The following is a 21,405-nucleotide window of genomic DNA, read 5'->3' on the forward strand; positions in this document are numbered from 1 at the left end:
GTCATTCACTTACAACGAACTGATTTTTCCTAACTAAAACTTTCAATGAACTTGGAAAAAAAGCAGGATCTAGAAGGAGGATGTGACTAAAACATGAATCAGGCACTGCAATTTTGCAAGTAAAACCTCAGATGAAAGTTGCTTTCATTTAGTGATGCAGTTGATCCAACTGAATGGTTCATCTAACCGGATACATTAATCTAGCATCTGTGCAAAAAAAACCCACTTTTTTTTCACAATAGCTGCAGCATGCACCACAGGTATTTTCACATCCAATTAAATTAAATACCAAGGGATTGCTTTCCTGAAAAGCAACCATTTTTTAAAGTAGTTAAGTCTGTTTATTATGTACCTTTCTGGAGGACTGACTGAAGAATGGAAAACTTAAAAGATCTAAATAACTAGATGTTGCAGAGTTTGCATGTAGCTGCACAACATTACCCTCATATGCCCAGTAAGTCCTTGTCTGCCTACATATATGCAAGAAGCTTTTAAGTCCTTCCAGAATTCTGAATAAAATTGGTACTCACAGTTGTAGCATCCTTCTCCTGGGGATGAAGAAGGCTTGAACCACAGTTTTCCTTTATCTGAGAATGAAGAGATGAAATGATGCTGCAGAGTGTTGGTGAGGACTGTTACTTTGGTAAAGAAATCTAAGCAATCTTGTTCTTTACAATTTTCATCATGGGCTTCTTCGTTTGTCTCTCTTCTCCTAGCTAGGATTAATTTCTTGAAGAGGATAGCAGCTTCCCTTTTTTTCCATGGTGACCTTGTTTGGAGATTGTGGATCAGCAAAATTCCTTTTCCTGGGAAAGAAAATGCATGGAAGCAGCAACTCCTGCTTCTTCTGGTAGCTGATGTTCTTACCTTGCTGTTCTTACCTTATCTTTGCCACACCATTGGCAGATGTTTGCCAGGCTGTGCACTGTTTTAATAGTTATGTGAAGGAGGCTAGGACAAGGATTTATGTTGTGTGGAGATACATACTAATATAAATGCAGCACAGAAGAAAATTTAGAAGTGCTGGACATGGTTTGAGAATGGTGTAAACTGGGAGAAGAAAAATGGTGGATGAACACTGAGGTATGGCTATGACAGGAGCAGTCATGCCAACACATGGAGGTAGACTGCCCAGATAGCACTGATGAACAGTCATTAAAATGCAGACCCAGTATGCCCAGTATACCTTAATGAGCCCATCCTCCTGTCCATTCCAGTGCATCTTCATAGCTTTTCTTGTTTTACATAAATTGAGAGTGATTAGGATATGCTGAGATCTCATGTTTTCATTTTGCTGTTTATAGGCAAGGTATGATTAAGATGGCTCTAAAATGACAGATGGGAAAGAGGTGGCGGATTCAAGGGTAACACAAAAGCAGGGAGCTGGTAGGAATTCAGCATTTCCAGTGAATTTTGAGGTGAGACAGGAACAGAGCTAAACTCAAACTAAACTCACTGTGGACAGAAATGAAAGGCAGCAAGTGATAAAGATGTAAAGTGATCATCAAAGAGTAAAGAGAGATGATCCTAAGGTAATGATGAAGAGCAGTGGAGTTGTGAATGTAAGACTTCACATCAAGTGCTGAGCCACAAATGAGATATTTTCAGATCAGATATAGATTTCTATGTTCAAAACAGTTTTGAATGGTGCAGCTTTTGTCCTTTGTATATGCCTCAGTACTTCAGCTGTGCTCCCTCAGCTGAAATATCTTTGTGGTATCAGGGAGATTGACACATAAAGTAAAAGACACACCAAAAAAAACCAAATTTTGTTTGTAGGACAGTGTTCTGTGAAGTATCATGTCTTTCAGAGCTGGACATGACCAGAATGCTTTTATTTGGTGGTTAAAGAAATTATCTGTCATAAAAATGTTTGCCAATTCGGGAATAGGTATTAGCAAAAGTCCTTTATGTTCTTCTTCTAATAATACTATCTTTCTGTGTTTCTTTTCTTTGTCTGATTTTTTGAGGGGTGTGGGAGGGTGTGGGGGCTAACAATTTCTCTTTAACAAGAAACCTTCCTACTTTCTCTTATTCCCTCTCACAGGCTACATTGTTGATAGGTACAAGAGAATATTTCCAGCATAAAAATTGAGAAACATTGAAGGATAATGTGCTAACATTTATCAGAGACTATTTTTTCCAAGCTGTTTTTAGAATTGTGAAGATAGAAAAAGTTTAAATGAGGATGATTTACAATATGAACTTCCTGAGTTTTTTTAAATGATTCTGCAGAGAGTCCTTGACAAATTGCAAAGGCCATATTTCCCAGAGCAGAGAAAAAAGGTTGAGTATGGCTGTTCAACTATCATGCAAAAAGAAAAGTAAATCCACAACATTTCATTCATGGAGGGGGGAAAAAAAAAACAACAAAACAAGACCACAAAACTATAAACAATATTTCAATGGACTATGATAACAAAACCTCATTTTTAAAAAGTATGCAAGAAATAACCATACTGTCAACATAGCTCATTGCACCAGTCAAACCAAAATTAACTAGCAAATATAATTCTTAGTTTTAGTTTAAGGCAAACATGAGTTAAAATGCATGAAGCTAGGACTAGCAGCTCAGCTAATCCACAGTAATTTACTGTGTTATACAATGTTAACACATACAGCTGCATAAATTTAACCGAAACTTCCTTTCCATAAAATTTAAAGCTTGTTTGAACTTCCTTCAGGTTTTAAACAAGTGGATTCATAATAATGAAAAATACTGATAGGAAAGGAGAGCTGCTTACTCCCAGCAACGACCCCTTTTATTTTAATATTTTGAGTTTCATAGATCACATTAAGATATCCTACTATTGTGTGATAAGAAGCAAATATTATCTTTACTGTTTGTGGTATAGTGGACTAGACTAATTTTCACACTGACTATACAAAGGATTCAACTACTTGAAATTAAATATTGTAATTATAGTATTTTATCTGTGTTTGAATTAATTTTTAAAATATTTTAATAGATATAATTTGACCCTGTTACCCCATTATACATGTATTTTGTAATTACAATGTTTTTTGTTTAAGGGTATACCTAGCTATTAGGCACTATGTTGCTAAAGGAGTTTCCAGGATCCAGCATTAACATTCTCACTTTGCTTGACTTGTTCAGTTTACACAGTATTTTATGTTTCTCCCTCTTTTCTCTGCGGCACGATTAGATATTTTTAAAGAAAGCAAAGATGTGCATGCAATATAATTATTAATATCCATGTCTTCTCCAGTCCAGTTCTTTCAGTTAACACTTCACTGGAAAAATCTTAAAATTAATTTTATTGTGTACTTGTCTAGGAGGGACTAGACAAACTCTGTGTTACAGTGGGATTTAGGCACTTAGATATAATTATACAGGGACTTTAAAAAGAAGTTCAGCATTTTGCTGTGTGAACAATACCATTCATTCAAAGCTAAATTCATATTTAGATTTGTCCCTATTTTATACACTATCTCAAACACTAAATATCTATTAATATACATACAAGTATCTGCATGTATATGCATTTCATTTAGCAAATCTTTAATTCTTCCTTCATTTTGTAAGGGATGCATGGGTGCATCCCTTTTAAGCATAGATGTGGCAAATATCTCAACATATACTTAAAAAAAGGATGATGAGCTAGGACTTGGAAAGGTTAAGGAAAAACCAGTGATAAATCGCATGAACTTGTGAAGAGCCCCTGATCTGGAAATGAACTATTAGTGCATATTGCAAACCCATGTAACTGAAGGATTACTCAATGACTCTCAATGACTGCAGAAGACTGAGGACTGCTTTTGCAGCTAATATGTGAAAACAAACAAATTATTCAAGCTAAAAATAGTTGTAAAATACATTGTAAATATAAAAGTAGTCAAATACCTGAAACCCTTCTTCTCATGTCACTATTATGTCACAGTTGTAGAAATCAGATTTTCTGTATTTTTAATTATGCAAATTATATATATGTAAACGGCTTATATAGATCACATTTTTTATGTCAGTCTTTTAGGTTTTCTTTTTTCTCATGTACTTATAGTTTAGAAACATAGATGGAATTCTTTACACTTTTTCTAATAAATCTAGCAACATTTTTATGCAAAAAAACCTAACAAACATGAATGACATAAGATGTTTCAGGAGCTAAGATTTCTTTTGGAAGACAACTTGAAAGATACACTTCAAATAGATAATGAAACTGTGATTTTATGCATGGTTATTGAGTTCTTAGATGAGGAGGCTTTCAACTTTACGTAATAGTGGCTCTTCAACCTATAGTAATTCCTTAAAAAACTAACCTCTCAAATTTGATTTTGGTGTTGGTTATTAATACTTAACAGCTTGAATTACAAACATTATTTTATCTTGCATAAGGAAATGGTTTATGTCTGTATTTCTTAAGTTGGAACCCAACCATAAGATTTGTGTAACTAATAAAAATCTGCTCCTCTACTGTACAGAAGTAAACTTCCTAACAATTGCCATGGAAATAAATTAGTTAAGAGTACAGAATGGAATACGTAGCTTATCACAAACCTTTTAACTGAAATTAGGTGATCAACCTATTATGAATTCATTTAAATCTTAAAAAATTAAGATCTGTTCAGTAAACGAGGGATAAGAGAGAGTTGATTCTCTGCTATATCTGTGTTTCAAGTTCCTAGAAATTACATTTTAAGGTTAATCTCCTGAATTACACAGGATTGGTAAATTAGGTAAAAGAAAACATTGCATTAAACTCAAGGTACGAAATTATTATACATTGTTTTATGTATTTTTATATAAAAGTTACAAGTAGCAAGCATATGACACAGAAATGGAACAGTAACAGCAATAACTGTGAATGCATGCTTTTTACAATGTATCTAATAAAGGGATTTTTGCCAACTCAAATATTCAGTAACATACATGCAGATTAATTTCTCAATGTCAAATTCAGTCATATTGCTAGATGCTTATCCAACAAGTGTTTCTATTGAAGTGATTATGAATGGCTAAATACCTGATTTCAATAAATTGTTCCTGAAACTGGGAATTTTACTTGCAACAAAAAGAAGAGAGAAAAACAAAAAGAGAAATGACTGATAAGCATAATAACCAAAGTCTTATTGCCTTCTAGTAATTTTACTCAACACTGCTGAATTTTTTCATGATAAGAGAATAGCTGGTCAGAGTCCATAAAACCTCTAGCTGGTGTTTCCAATGACGATAGTTTCATATTTCACTGTAGCATGTTCAAAATCACCCAGGAGCGCACTATTCTCAAGCAGTCTATATAATGAAAACAACGTACATATGACAAAAGTTCAATGTAAATCTTCTTCTACATATCACACAACATACAAGTAAATAATAGACATAGATCAATTTAAAGAAAACTATGATTTAAAAAAAAAAAATAAAATAAATAAAAGGAAAGTCTCAGGAACTAATTTCTTCCTCAAGTTTTCATCAAATTTCCAAACACATTTAATAACTAAGGAGCAGTTTGTGTCCAGAAACAAAATTACAAAATAAATATATTTTTGTGGAATGGGAATATCTTGCTAAGGACGTAAGATATTTCTATACTTCTTAGGTTTGCATAAAGGCAATTAAATTAAATTGGATAATTGTCCTCTCTTTCTTTCAGAGACCTGAGATAGTTCATTATAGATTTTTCCATTCAGAGTTTGCGTGACTGCATGAATAGTTGTCTGAAATCAAAACTAAGTTAAAATATGTTCTCTCAAGGGAAAAAAAAAAAACATTAAAATATTTACTTAAGCTATCTCCAGGCAATAAAACCATTAATGGATTATTTCACTGTAAAATTGCTTTATACATATCTACACATAAAAATGTATATACACATATATATGCTTATATATACACATATATAAAATAATAGACTAGCAGCTATCTATAACTCCATTATAAACATCTGAGATTATGTTTATTAATTGCTGATAAAAATTATGCAAAATGAAAAGTCTCGGTAAATACTCCAAAAAGTAAGTTTAATTTGAAAACATTAATCTTAGTTCTACAGAATCCTAAATTTATCAATATTAACACACACTCTTCCCCCAACACTTCACAAGATTGGATGAAAAAAATGAACTGAAAACACATACTTCTACATCTTACTGACTTGAATTAAATTTTCAGGTTTTTACATTCTATATCACATGCTGGGGCTCTAACTTTTATTTCCATAAATAATAATTAAGAAATAAATAAATGAAATGCAAGAGTCATGCAGAACACATGACTTCATAATGCAGTTGGAATGAAGATAGCTTTTGCTAGGGCTGACTGTAATTCTGTCAAAAATAAGAAATTAACAAATTTTGCTTAGTTTGCAATGCTAAAGTGGTCATCTGGCTTTCAGTTTTTTGACATTCAAACCTGTTTCCATACAAGATGACATAATATTTGAGACTTAATACACATTTTAGCAATATAACAAATAAAATGGAAAGCAACAGATGGTTCAATTGCTGTATAAGTATGTTTACTTACCTCAGGTTTTTCTCTTAGACCCTAGTTGTGTTGTACTCAGACTCATGTTTGCTTAGAGACCCAATGAGGCAGAACCTGGAATGTTATGGCTATTTCATTCAAAATAATAGTGTTTGCATAGAAAAAAAGAAATATATGCATATAGATACTTTATAAACAGTACACTTTGATAATCTGATCGATATTCATGACATAGACATGCAAGTGGATTAAAATAACAAAATAATTTTTTTTTAAGAGAAAGAAATGCCTTAATGTGCAAATAAAATATGGAGGTCATGTAAAGAATAACAAGAAATGCATAACTAAAGCATGCAAGAGAAAGCACAAATATATTAAAAAAGGGTTATGTGTTCTTTTTCAAATAAATTGTTCATAAATTTTTTGGTTTTCTTTTTCTTTTACTTGTAAACTTCTTAAACTTGTAAACTTTTAATCATTCATATTTACAGTGATTCAAAGTGCAATATACAGAAGAAATAGCTCTTTTATTAAAAATATTATGCTTGATTTTTCTTTTTTTATTGATTAGAAATATTTCTTTTAAATTCATTTTTATATGTAAATATATATGTGTTCGTTATGTTGTCTTATTTGACAAACCAAAACACTGTGATCAATAATGGAAGAGATATAGTAAAGTTTTGGAAATAGTGTCATTCATTATATAAAAGGTGATGTTCCATGCGGAAAGTGGCTTCCTTACGCCAGGACTGTGTTCCTCATTCTTGTGACACGCATCAAAATGAATATATGTATCTTTTATTTATTGATGAATTTATTTAGAGATGGTTAGGCGAACAGTGGATGATATTCAAGGCCACCTCAGTTACAAGGAAACCACATGTATGTGGCTATTCCAAAAATCTAAATTCACACAATCTTCTTTGGTTTTTAAAAATTGTACCTGTTCTCTGTTGACCTGTGTGTGTATGCATGTGGGTATATGTAAAACAGTAAAAGAAAAAGAAAGAAAAAAAGTAGAAAGGTAAAACGGAGATACAGGATCCTTCAGGAAAGAGGAGCAGAAATGAGAAAGAGAGACAGAAAGAGAGATAACATAATGGCATGTGCTATCAGGAAACAGAAATTTAAACAATAAATAAATAAGAAAGAAAATACGTCTTTACTGAACAAAGAATGAATATGTTTGGGTAATCAAGTCCTTACACAATAGTCTTCATCAAAAATCTATGGATACTGACCGCTGAACAGCTTTATCATGTCTGGACAGCCTGTGACTTGTGGTTGGCACCTCTTCAATTTCATCTATCTCACACGCATCAGCAGCATCTTGTGAGTAGCTATGCTTCATGACAAGGATATTTCTCCTGTTCATAGGCTGAACGAGTGGTTTTACAGGCTGGGGTTGTATTTCTGTCAAGACAGAAGCATCTCTTGTGCTGAGGTTACTACGGCTGCCCTTAATACTAGACACTTGTGATCCACAGTGATGGTCATGAATACATTTTGAAGAGGATCTCCGCAGTTTATGATAATTTTCAAAGTCATCTGCAACGTCAGCAAGGTCAGCTGTAGTCCCTGTCCCTCTAAGGGTGCATAATTCATAATGAGGAGGCTCAAACACCTCCTGGAACACTGTTTGATCAAAGTCTGTTTTCCTTTGGACAAATTTTTTACGAGGCTGCTTGATCTGTACTATAATAGAGATAACAATGAGGATGATCACAATGCAAGAAGTCACCCCAATTATAGTCCCACTGGTATTGGTAAGTTGGTCCAATAGGTTTGTTTTTCTTTTTTCTGTGTGACAGGGAATAAAAAAAAAAAAAAAGCGCATCATTAATCGCAGTTCAAGAATAAAAACAACTATGATGGGTTCACAGATTACTGCAAGGCTGAGCCTAGTCTATTTCTGAGTTCACTTAATCAATCTCACTGACAAAAAAGAAAAGAGGAAGAAATCAGATATTTGTGAAAGACGAAGAAGCAACACACAAATCCTTTGTGTGCCTATTCACTTGTAAACTTATTTATTCAGGGCATATTGCAAGTTTAATTAAACAAAATAGTTATTTTAATTTTTTATAAAAAACAACGACCATAACAAGCAGATGGCTTCAGTGTCACCTCTGAACTCCATTTGGCTGCTAAAGCCCCTAAGACTTTTACAGATTAATTCATTATTTTCTCTCTCTCCCAGTAAATATATGCAGCTAGGACATTAGGTCCTATGAAAGAACAAGATTTTACAGGATTTAAGATCTAGTATTTATGAGCTGAGTGGGAATTTTGACAGCGTTCAATGAAAAAACTAAATCAGGAGAAAATAGAAGTTATTAAAATTTAGATTTCAGAAAGGAAAAAAACCACAAATTTGTGCAAGATATTTCTGTTTTCCCACCCCCCCCATTAATTACCATAACCTTTTTAAACAGCCATAAAAATCCAAAAGCTGATCATACCTACTACCCTTTACTCAGGAGCCTCTAATAAGTTAGTCACCAAATTCTGCATTGTGAATAAAGCAGAAAAATGCAGTAAATTAATACAACAAAAACAGTTTCCCCCACGTCTTGTGCATCTTTCTCTGTGATTGGCTTTCACAAGGCTGCAGGCACAATATGGTGGCTGAGCCTTGTAGAAATTCAAGTTGAAAGTGTTTTCATCCGTCTCTCTCAGGCATAGCAAGACAACTGTGGTTAAGTTTCAACACCTAGTTTTGTGTAATTTTTCCTGGCAACATAAAACATATAAAAGGTATTAAGAAAAAGCCTTTGAAATGGAAGTTATTAGCACCAAAATGGTAACATTAATCTCTTCAAAATCTCCTAGTTACCAAAACTTAACTCTTCAGATCATTGTCTAAGGTTGTAGATTCACTCTGTTTCTCTAATTGACTGACCCAGACTCTGGAGAAAAGGCAGAGTTAGAAAAAGCAACACTGCAGCAAACAACATTTTTGCTGGAATCAGCAAACCTCCTTTTTGTAGTCAGAAAAACAAGAGAGGATAAATGCACAAGACCTGATAAAAGATACTTGACAAAGGAAAGATGAAAATCATTCTGGAAATTGAAGAGTGATGAAGGTTTTCTGTTTTCCTCTATTGCGATGAACAAGAGAATGAATAATCATTTCCCAATTGTCTGTTTAGTTTCTTAGAAGAATATTATGCTATGCCACAGTTTAGCTGTGTTCTTTTGAAGTATATGTTTTTATTTGTGTTTTACCCTATTTCACTACTTGTCAGGATTTTACAGGCTTCAGTAGACTTATGGGCTGACTGCTAATCCACTTAATTCTGAAATTTTTTCTTGATTGGTTCCTAAATTTGGCATATCCCATGCTTTCAGGAACAAATCTGCAGTAGGAGGAGACAGGGGGATACAAGAACAGAAGTGAACTGTCTCCCTAGCCTGCAATGTAAGTTTGTCAAGCTCTTTTCCCTGAAGACAACACAGATGCTGTTTTGGGGCTTGTTTGTTTGGTTTTGTAACAGAACCACAGAAATATTTAGAAACCATTGTCAGTACATTGGTAGGACACATCACTCCCTGCCTATGAAATAAATATTACATCTTCTTTCCAGATGCAATATTTACAAGCTTGTTCCTTGCACTTCAATTTCATTTGATTATAGGCAGATTTGGTTGCTTTCTGACAGTGTTAATTCCACCTTCCTTTATAAGACTACCTGGGCTATTATGGACATATCATGCAGCTAAAAGACATCTGCTTCTTATATGTTACTCCACTACAAAGGTAACTATGGTAAAGAACCCAAAATATTACATTTAATTATACTTTAGATTGTATGGAAAGCAGAGACCAAGTGATCAGAAAACCTCCCAGAAGTGCATAAACAGATAGCAGGGCACAACCAAAGCAACACCAGAGAAAAAAAATGAAAAAACTGAAAGTAAAATCCACTGGCATTTTTTTACTTTCCTTCATTTTCTCTATTGCTTAATGTATGCTCTCCCTCAATTACTTTTCCTAAGTTTTCACCCATTTGGCACATACTTAGAAAGAAACTGAGTATTATATGCTGTATCTCATGCAGTGCAGATGACAATTTTTTTCAATTCTAAGTGTTACCTTTGCAGTGGTTTTCATCCCAGGGATACACACAGTTCTGGAGTCCATTGCAGACCAGTGTATTATTTATACACATATTACTGTGGCAAAAGAATGTGTTGGCTTCACAAGGGGCTAAAAATGAGAGAAATGATAAATGATATTAAAGTAGCAAATCATTCAGCTCTCCTCTACAAACACATCTAGGAGTGGACATGTATTCTATAACAGGACAAAGCTATACAACATGTGTTCCTTGTGCATATTAAATATTTGACATGCAGCATGGAGAGCACTCAAGTCACAGACTGTTTATTATTCTGTGTCAAGAGGTTCTCGGTTTCATCTAAAATGACTGAACCTTCCCCTAGTATTACTCTCCTGGATGTAGTGGGTTGAATTCCAAACATTGTTGGGAAGCCACCCATGTGCTATCAACAGTTTAACCACAGATCCAAAACATATCACCCTTTGGGCTGCTATGAAAAGAGTTAACTGTATCCCAGACTGATCCAATGAGTGATCTTTTAAAGTTTTTGCTGAAACTTCAATTTTATAAAAAAACTTGTGTGACTCAAAGAAGATATGTACTTGACAGTGCATATCAACAGTGTCTGACCACTTATACACAGAGAAAGTAAAATTATTCTAAAATTCTTTTACTCATAAAATAGGCTACAGTTAAGAAGCATCCTTTTGATAACAAGTATGAAGATAAAGAAGCACAACAGTCTTCAGTGTCCCTGAAGCCCATGGCCTAGAAGAATCATGCAGATTAAAGCTGCAGGAAAATGGTTTTACTGATGGCCATGTATTATTACAGTGAAGAAACTGCCTGAAAGCCTTTGGAAGGTACTGAAGGTGCTGCTAAACTGTGGTGTTTACAGAAGTATTGGGAAAGCATTAGGTATTGGGGTTGTGAAGCTATTGATCCAAAAGTGCATAATATAGTAGAGATAAATTACTCCTCAAAAGTGTTATTATATTTATTTGTAAGGGAGAGATTAATAATAAACTAAGACCCCTAGCTAATCAGAAAGCAGTTATGATGCTCATATTACTGATACTTTGAGTTTGATTCTTCATGGAAATTGTTCTCCTCTCCAACTTTAGAAGCAGTTCCTATGACAACATAAATGCATAGCAGAGAGAATGGTTTAGTGGTTTGCAAATGAAGGACAATACAAAGGATTTGTATTGTAGAACTTAATGACTCAATAGATCATGTCAATAAATCCACTTACCAATAAGTGTTTAAGTTAAGATATCCATAACTGGCTCATTTGGAGCAGTTATGGTGTGTTAAGCAAAGAGTAAATGCCACAAAATCAAGAAGCACACCCCAAATATGCAACCACTCACTCAGATCTAACACTGTACATATACTGTATCTCTTAGCCAGAAGACATCAACCAGCCTGTCCACTGTTCAATTTTTGTTTTTAAATCTGGTATACCATCTCCTGAGGTGCAGGGAGCCAGGTCACATTTTAAGTTTGTTACAGAAAAGATTCTACTTTATGCTGGGCAGATCAGAAGAGCAGATGTGCCTATTAGAAAGGGAAAATATTTAGAGACTGTCCTTATCTATCTGTTGCTGTCATCTGGGGACAATGAAGGCTGAGCCTGGAAGATGCTGTGCTACATCATGATGTGACACATAATGTAGATAACACATCAGAGGCATAATCATCCTTTCACACTCTAGATGCAATCCCTGTTTCCAGGCAAGGTGAGGATCTTTTGGAATGTTTCCCACATGCAGAAACAGTCTCACTGCCTACTCTGAGCAAAAAGAAGTGAGAAACCTAAGAAGATCTAAAGAGGCACCCATTCAAAATACAAAGTGTTCCAAAAGAGAAGACCCAAATATCAAACAGACAAACTTCAAGGAGTAACACAGTAACAAGGGGGAAATATTAAAAACAAAAGCAAACAAACAAACATTCTCAGGATTATGATAGGTTATATGATTAAAGCCACAAAGATAAAAAAAAACAAAAACAAACAAACAAACAAACAAAAAAACACACCAAAAACAAACAAAGAAACAAACAAACAAAAAAAAAAACCCCAGGCCAAAACACCAAAAAACATTCAGAGTGGCATGATGGATCTTAGAAGTGAAGTCAGAAGGACAGAGCGCTGTCTGACTTAAGAAGTATAGTGGTGATAAGTAGAAAAGGAGAACTAAAGGAAGGTAGCAAGGAAGTGAAAATAAGACAGAGAGAAGTCTACAGGAAAAAACAATGTCATTTGGTTATTTTATTCTGCACTAAAAGAAATAGCAAGATTTTCTATCAAATAAAAAATATTAGGAAATGTTTAATAGATGAAAGAAAAATAAAGAGCAATAAAAAAGACCTTTTTTAAGGTTTAAGAAGAAGGAATAATTATGCAAAAAGGTGACAGGGACATCTGGAAACCAAAAGCAAGAGAAAGAAGGAAAAAAGAATAAAAATTTAAGTTTTCTTAAATCATGCTATTGAAAGGTGGAGGAAAAAAAATAGTATGTAAATAAATGTCAAAACAAGATGAATAGTGAAGCAAAGCAATTTCAGAACGAGTACAGCAAACTTAGCATAAGATAAAACCAAATGTAAGTTTCAGAAAATGAATGACAAACAACCCCCTCTTGTTCATGTTTGTAAAATTAAAATAGTCAAGTCTTCTCCGTGGTCCCATGAACACAGAGTGATTAAACTGGACAAGAAGTCAATATGTTTCCCTTACTCTAATTCAGGTATTTTTTTGGAATGAATGAAATTATAAAGGGAAGTTGAAAACTTGTCAGACCTGTTCAACATTTGAGGAATTTGCTTTCTTGCCCAAAAAAGGAACAGCAAAGGAGTCTTGGGATGCTACATCAAGGACATTCTAGTAATATAAAAAAGATAAATGAACTGATGGTAAACCAGGTTCTTTCACAGCAAGCTGGATCTGATCCTGATGCAGGCCTAAAGCTGTTACAGAACCCAGGATGACCGAGGAATCAAGCAATATGTGACAGCAAGCTTGTGGATGTTTTCACAAAAGGAAACTACTGCTATCATTAACTTCAACTAGACAAAGCAGCACAAACCTCTCCACACACCAGAAGCTGTACTCTATCACTCCATGGTCTTTCCCATCAGTATAGAAATGCTCTTTATGTGAGAGAAGAGCAGGAATGCAGAGAGCTCACCCAGGTGAGGAGCCAAGTGACTTTTTGGTCATGATTAGTGGAAAGCCCTATGGAAAGCTACCAATATTGTACTTTGTGTCTGGACTACTTCATGAGGAACATGCAGTCAATGAAATCTTCAGGCAGTTAGAAGTAGCCTCAAGATCACAGGCCCTGGTCCTCATGGGGATTTGAACCACATGATATCAGTGGAGGGCAACACAGCGGGGTACAAGCAAGCCAAGAAGTTTCCAGAATGCATTGATAACTTCCTGACACAGGTCATCACGGAGGGTAGTTCTACTGTTCCTCATACTTTTGCAAACATGAATTAGTTGGGAAGGTGAATGTCAGGAGCATGAGATGATGGAGTTTGGGATGCTGCAAAGAAGGAATAAACCAAAAAGCACAATCATAATTCTGGGCCTCAGAAAAGCAAAACTTCACTGTTGAGGGGTCTAGGTGGACAAATGCCATGGGAGATCGTCCTGGAAACATACAAGTTCAAGGAGAGTGTGTTGATTCTGTAAGCTCATCTCCTCCAAGCTCAGCAGTTGTCTATCTGGACTGGCCAAAAATCAAGTGAAGGTATCAGTTATCCTGCATGGATGGACAATGAGCTCCTGATTGAGCTGAAACATAGAAATGATACATATAAGTAGTGGCAGTAGGGTGGCATGATCCCAGCAGAAATATGACTTCTTTGAGTGGAAGGAGCTGAGGTTAGGGAATATTTAATCAACTGGACAGACATGAACTCCTGAGTCCGAGTGTGATGCCCTCAGTAGGTGACTCACATCATTGTGAAGCCACTCTTGACTATCTCTGAAAAGTCCAGCTGACTGAGGCCTCAGGGGCTGCTGGGCAAACAGTATCTTCAAGCAGATCAACAAAAGGAAATGCAAAGTCCTGTGCCTTGGAGGAAAAATTTCATGCACCAGCACATGCTGAGGACTGACTGACTAGAAAGCAAGCTTGCAGAAAAGGTTCTGGTATGCAATAAGGTCACCTTGAAAATCACCTTGAGCCAGCAATGTGCCCTTGTGGCCAAGAAGGCCACCACTGTCTTGGGCTGCATTAAAAACAGAATTATCAGGAGATTGAGAGGTGTGATGCTTCCCCTCTATTTAGCACCGGAGAGACCACATCTGCAGTGTTGTGTCAGGTTCTGGGCCCCTCAGCACACAAGGGGCACAGATGTCTGCAGAGAGCCCAGCAAGAGGCCATGAAGGCCTTTAAAGGCTTGAAATATTGGAGGTGAGAGGAGAAGCTAAGAAAGGTGGGATGATTTCGAGCAAGCTCTTGTCAATGCATCCAAACACCCACTGGGAGGGAGTGAAGAACACAGAGTCAGGCTGTTCTCAGCAATGCCCAGTGACAAGACAGGAAGCAATGAGCACTAACGGAAATACAGGAAACTCCCTTTAAATGCAAGAACTAACTTTTACTTTGAGACAAGTCAAACACTGTGCAAGAGCTGGTTTACCAAGTGAGGTAGTGGTGTTTCCATCAATGAAGATACTCAAAACCCAACTGGGCAAAGCCCCAAGCCACCTGCTGTAGCTGACCCTGCTTAGAACAAAAGGATTGGACTAGATCATATCCTGGAGTCCCTTCCATCCCTTCCATGGCTTTCTGAAAAAACTCTGACTTCATGATTAGATTAAAAGTAACATCTGGGAACACACAATTGTGTTTTTTCTCCTGTGTCTCAAAGGTGCCTTAAGTCAAGCTCTACCAAAGTACTGGCCTGGAAGTAAGTGAGATAGCATATTCAGCATGATGAACAATTCATAATTATTATAAAACAACTGAGAACAATAGAACTACACATATAATTAAACCTGATATATTTTAATAAAGTCTCTAATCAATTCTTTGCTTTTTACAGCACAAAAATACTGTATTCTAGATTTAATCACTAATTAAAGAAAAAAATTGTGAAAGGTTATTTTTGCTAGTTTTTAATTGAACCAATAATTATTTTTATATAAAATAATAGTTTTTTATAAAATCATATATACAATATTAAAAATACAAAACATTTTAATTCTGCATTATTTTTAATGATAATTTTTTTTATAGCTGTGGGTGCTATCTGTAAGAATACCTTGTATCTTAATAAACAAACAAATTTTGTAGTTCTTGAATTCATTTTAATGCAACATCTCCTGCTTTACAGCAGCTATTTACACTGAGCACAAGATGGTGCTCTTATCCTAGAAGATATATTAGCAAGTGCATTAACAGGAATGAACATAATATCCCAGAGTCTTTTTCAGGTATAAGAAACCTATGTTTAAAAACCCCAGCTATAATAATAACAACTCTCTGTTATCAAGAAGGTAAATATATTCTATTTCTAGTACAAAATAGGAAACTGTTATATTATTTATATTTCCAGAAGATTTCCACCACAGTATGCAAAAAAGCTTCTCTTTGGTATTTGAAGGTTACTGCTTTCAAAATTCTTAGAAATTGAACCAATGTAGTTGTCTATGTTTTCTTACTATAATAATGGTTTAGAAATGCATGTGCCCATAAGATACACTTTTTAATTTATTGACAAAAAATTAATATTTTAATCCTGAATATCCCTAAGGCAGAGAAACATAAACTGTATTAATAGTTCTTCCATATGTCATCCTGACAAAGCAACAGGAAATAAAAACATTTTTAATTTATATTTTACAAAATTTATACTGGCTTCACTCAGACAATAAAATAAATAGTCATAAATAAGGCATTCCAATTTATACTATAAAATTACAGAATTTGTAAAGCAGTATAGAAATTAAATATTCCAAGTTAATAATTATTATATCATTGTGACGTTATTGCATAAGTAACAAAATTCACAATCTCTGCAATAAGCATCATTTCATTGGGCATTGCAGGACACTCTGGATATCTATTGCAATCATGGGCAGGCCAAAATATTTTTACAAGATGGAGCTAAAAGCAGATCTGTTATGGAACTGGTGTGCAGCCTGGCTGTTCCACTTCAGTGTAGTGCTTTCTCCAGTGAATTTCTCACTACTTCTCAGCAGCATCCACAGTTATTGCAACTCCTTTGCTTCCAGGGTGTGAGCTAGCTGAGCAAGCCAGCTTGGGTATCTATGCTGTATTTCATTGAACTGTGTGGATTTACCCTTTGAGCCTGTTTCAAGGCAGGGATTTCAGGCCAGGATGGGATAATCTTAGACAAATGTCCTACCCTACTTGTTATTTTAGGCATATCCCTCTCCCTCCTTTCTCCCCTTCCTTTCTTGTCATAACATTTTTGAAAGGTCTTCCTTCCTCCTAAGGGTGAATGGAAAAACTCTGAAATCTTAACAATGGTTAGATGTGAGAAATATTTTACACTGAAGTTGTTAGAAATTTCACACCTACTCCTCCTCTACTCAAGATGGCTCATTGCATCATGCTCTGCACGCACGAATTCTTTAAGTACAGATCACTTGGATTTTCCCATTGTTCATTAATGAAAAATAAGACTTTCTTTCCTCCACAAGAGAAGGAAAACTTAAATTCTTCAGATGTTCCTTGAATCATCATTGGAAGGAAGTTTTCTATCAGTGTCTTCAAGGAAAAAATATTTATTGAGAGACAGTTTCACTTGATTTATTAAAATTATAAAATTATTAAGATTTTTATAGTACTATGCACTACAAGTATATGATTTGCCACTAATGAAAAAAAAATGCATTGTTAAAATGCAGCTATTAGAAACTTGAAAATGAGATGGGCTTAATACTTATGCTCTTTCTCAGTTGCCTTCAGACATCTCTGTGCAAGATATGGATAGTTTCATGGATAGTTAATACCACATACAGATCAATAATCTAATCTTTCAAAAACACCTATATGTGTTTTCATGGTTTTTCGTTCAGGGTTTTTTTGATATACAAACTGACCAGAGAATGGCAGGTCAGGAGCCTGTGCTCAGAGCTCCAGCCTGTGTTCTGTTAATACACTCTGGGCACCACAAACAATTATTTTTTTCAGGGTCAGAGAGTCACTGGGATCCTTAGCCAGTGAGGGTTTTTCACTAGAGATAGACGCAAATAGCACAGAAGGGAAGAAAATCACAGATGAGTGCTTGCCAGTAAGGAGGTAATCCCAATGGTTTCCTTTTAAAATATTAGTGTGGAAGCAGAGAGCAAAACCAGCAAAGCTGCAATCTATTTACATGCCTAAGTCCTTACAAAGAGAAACTGCCTCTTCACAGGTTGCACTAAACAGTTTGATGTTCCCTTTTTCAGTACTTCCTTTAGCTTTGCCAGAAAGATACAGTCCCTAGGACTGCATACCTGCAGTCCCTCTTCCCCATTAAAAACTGCTCATGCTGGGTCATCCTGTAAACAAGGACTTGAGTGCCATTACTTGATCAAACTGCACACTACTCTTCTAAGCATGGCCTTAGACTTCTGTCCCAATATGGCTTTTGATCATAAAAATAAAATAAGAATGATAGAACTTGTTCTCCATTAGGAAAGTTGAGTATGATGGGGCTCTAAAAACAGACTTCAAGCTCAAAGGGACAATAAGAGAAGGAATTAAGTTTTTCTGGTCTGGGGTTTGGGTTGCAGGGTTATGGGCACAGAAGGAAGCTGTGCTACCAAAGGGCAGTCAGATGTGAGAAAGTGAACATCTTGTCTGTGCATACAGAGGGTTTTTCTCTTATGCCATATGCCCTGGTTCTACAAATCTGCTTTTAGGCTAAAGCGTAGGTGTGTCTGCTGAGGAGCAGCTCTTTGAAGAAGATGTAGGTGTAGCATGTCTGTCATTAATCAGGCTGGAGATCACTCTTCAATCATGGAAAATGAAATGAACATTTAGTCAGTGGGTGAGAAAACAAAGACTCATTTTTCAAGTCTTCTTACCAGATGAACAGACACCTTCTGATTATACCAGATTTTTGTTTACCTTTTACTGATTTTTATGTTATTTTACTAATTCTTAATATATTGGATATTTAAAATCTAGTGTAACAGTGTCTCCCATGCACAAAACTATGATCATGCTTAGAAAATATCTTAAAGATAAAAAGGTAGGAATATAAGGAGTCAAACCTCAAAATGACAGTTGGAATAGTTAATAATGCTGACAATGAAATATCAGAGCATCACTATAAATTATCACCTATTAAGAATTAACCAGTTATTAAGTGTTAATTAGAGCTCAACTACTATTTTGTTCATGATGACAATCATTCCTGATTTTCTAGTGCAGGAAATTTAACAACCTCATGATTGTATGTCTTTCCTTAAGACATATTTCTAGCACTGCTGCTCTGAAAGCATCACTGTGAGAGGTTTGGACACTTGTAAGACCACTTTTTAGATGCCAACCAAAAAATGCATACATACTTTAAATTGATTTGGAACACACTGATTGAAACATATGAAAATAATCATAGAAGAAATCTCTTTAAGATTTCTCTGTTCTACACAAATGTCAAGTCCCCAGGAAATGGCTCTGTAACTGGAATAAACACTGAATAGACTTAGACTGAAAGAAAACGATGCTCAGGCTTAGTAGCTTGTTTCCACAAGATTCCGCTTCCAGTATGCAGAGCCTTGTGTAAGGGAAAGCTCACAGTCTCAACAGCCTAACACCACACTAAGGAGAGAAACTTGAGGAGCAAGAGATCACAACACCTCGTCCCATGGTAGGAGGTGTGGGTCATCCCCACAGGAACAGAAAATACAGGAATTCTACTTTGTCACTCTTTCCTGTGCACATTACTGCAACATAAATGTAATCTTCTTGTTCCTTTCTCAGTTCTATATGAATAAAATAGAATTTTTTCCTCTCTTTGTCCCTGAATAGACACACAGGTGTATGTTCCCTGATGCACATCTCCCTGAATGAGGTCTGACATTCCTTCTCTTCCATGCAGATGATCTAATTATTCCCACATGCTGCTGAAAGACGCTGCAGTTTACATGCCATGAGCTGTGTCTCAGAGTGTGTCTCACTGACATCTGTTCTAGCCAGCTCCTGACAGCCAGCACCAGTGTGTGGCATAGGGCAGCACTTAGGGACAACTGACAAGGCACAGAAAATACCATCTGCATCACCTTTAAATCTTTAAAGTTAATTCCCAGCATTAAAATCACGTATGCAGTTTCTTCTACTATTTATGAGCAGGCTATGTAGACATATTTCAAAGTATTATTTAGCCTTGAATAAATTTTCAGCTTTTAGTGAGCAATGACTCTTCAGAGCAAATTCACAGAAAGCACATTATATTTGTATTTTGAATTTCTCAGTCAGAATACTATTCAGTATAAACTATCATCTGCTTACAGAAAAGGAGTAGCTCATAAGATGTAGCATGTCAGGTGAATATATTAGGAATACTGTAAGAGAAAAAAAACCCCACATTTTTCCTTATTATCCTTTAAAATATGAGAGCTTTGCAAACATACACTTATTCAAACCTTTGTTTCAAGTTAGTCATCATAGTGCTTCACTCTCCAGTTCTTTATATGCTGTGAACCTCCAGTGACTATGCAGTTGTTTCTAAGGTAACAGATCAAGATGCCTTGTGAAAAAAATGAATCAGATCTTGAATATTCAAGACATCTCCAGTTGCAGAAATGAGAAAAGGGCAGCATCATCTCAACCAAGGATTCTCAGTGTCTTTTAGACCCCAGCCTGATTTGCAGGCAAGATAAATATAATCCACCCTAATGCTGCGAGTGTGAAAGTACAGTGGCGCATGCAGTTTCAGGCATGTAAAATGTCAGAAATTTTTTAATCAGAGCCATAATTAAGGAATTATGGAGGCTGTTCTCAACAGAGACTTGTTACTTCATTGCAGGGTACACACACACAGAATATAGATGAAGAATGTATTTGGGGGGTTGAGCCTTCATTCCAACCACTGACAGCTGCAAAGAAATCTTTCTTTCTGTCAGACACATGATGCACAAACCAAAAACACATTAAAAATTAATATGAACCAGCATGTGAAAATAAATGTGCCTTTCTAAAGAGGCCAAATATGTATTATTCCTATCAAAGGAAACAAATTGATATCTTTCACAGGACTTTCACAGGATTATCTGGGCCAATAGTTTTCAATTAATGGAACTGTTGGGTTTTGTTGAAGGATTTTTATGATTTTTTTGATTATTTCTTTTCTTAAACTAGCTAGAACTACATTTTGTTTCTTTTACAGACTATATTGCTTATTATTTGAACACAGATTTCATATAAAAATATAAACACAAGTAAGGCACATAAAGAGAATATTAATCAAAATATGAAAGGCTTTTAGAAAGCTTTTGTTGCTACAAAATATCCTAAACTCTTTGCTTAACAAGACACATACGTTCACTGCCATACACACACACTCACTATCTGTGCTAAAATAATCATAAGGTATTCTTCAAATGCGTATCATAATGAGATCTAAAAAATCAAATTCAGAGAAAATGATCTGACTTGATAAAAACATTCAGAGCTGTGTTATTTTCCATGTTGAGTAAGGAAAAAATTTCATGTAGCTTGGGGATCAGACAAAAGTCACAATTATATGACTGGACAGGTCATGACCACTTGTACCTGTTTTGCTGGTTTTGAATCTTGTGGTCTGTCTACTGCATTACAAATTATTGCTCACTACAAATGCTTGGAATAAAAACTGTTTTGAATATTTACACAGCTTTTTTGGCAAAATACTTCAGTGACTGCTCTGCATGAA

At 35.3% G+C, this 21,405-nt stretch overlaps 1 protein-coding gene across 2 annotated transcripts in view; it reads right to left on the reverse strand.

Moving 5' to 3' along the window:
• Positions 1-4,735: 4,735 nt before the first annotated feature.
• Positions 4,736-21,405, reverse strand: part of NETO1 (neuropilin and tolloid like 1) — a 62,802-nt gene continuing 46,132 nt past the window's right edge. Inside the window, exons 8-11 of one of the 2 annotated variants that reach the window (XM_068193501.1) lie at positions 10,548-10,661; positions 7,693-8,251; positions 6,488-6,538; positions 4,736-5,254 (exon numbers count right to left, since the gene is read on the reverse strand). In XM_068193501.1, coding sequence (XP_068049602.1) covers positions 6,502-6,538; positions 7,693-8,251; positions 10,548-10,661 — 710 coding nt within the window. In that variant the 3' untranslated portion in view covers positions 4,736-5,254; positions 6,488-6,501. Of the gene's footprint in view, positions 5,255-6,487; positions 6,563-7,692; positions 8,252-10,547; positions 10,662-21,405 lie in introns of both variants that reach the window. The other variant, XM_068193492.1, reaches the window with a different exon arrangement.

Source organism: Anomalospiza imberbis, chromosome 1 (genome assembly GCF_031753505.1).
Source record: "Anomalospiza imberbis isolate Cuckoo-Finch-1a 21T00152 chromosome 1, ASM3175350v1, whole genome shotgun sequence".
NCBI lineage: Eukaryota > Metazoa > Chordata > Aves > Passeriformes > Viduidae > Anomalospiza > Anomalospiza imberbis.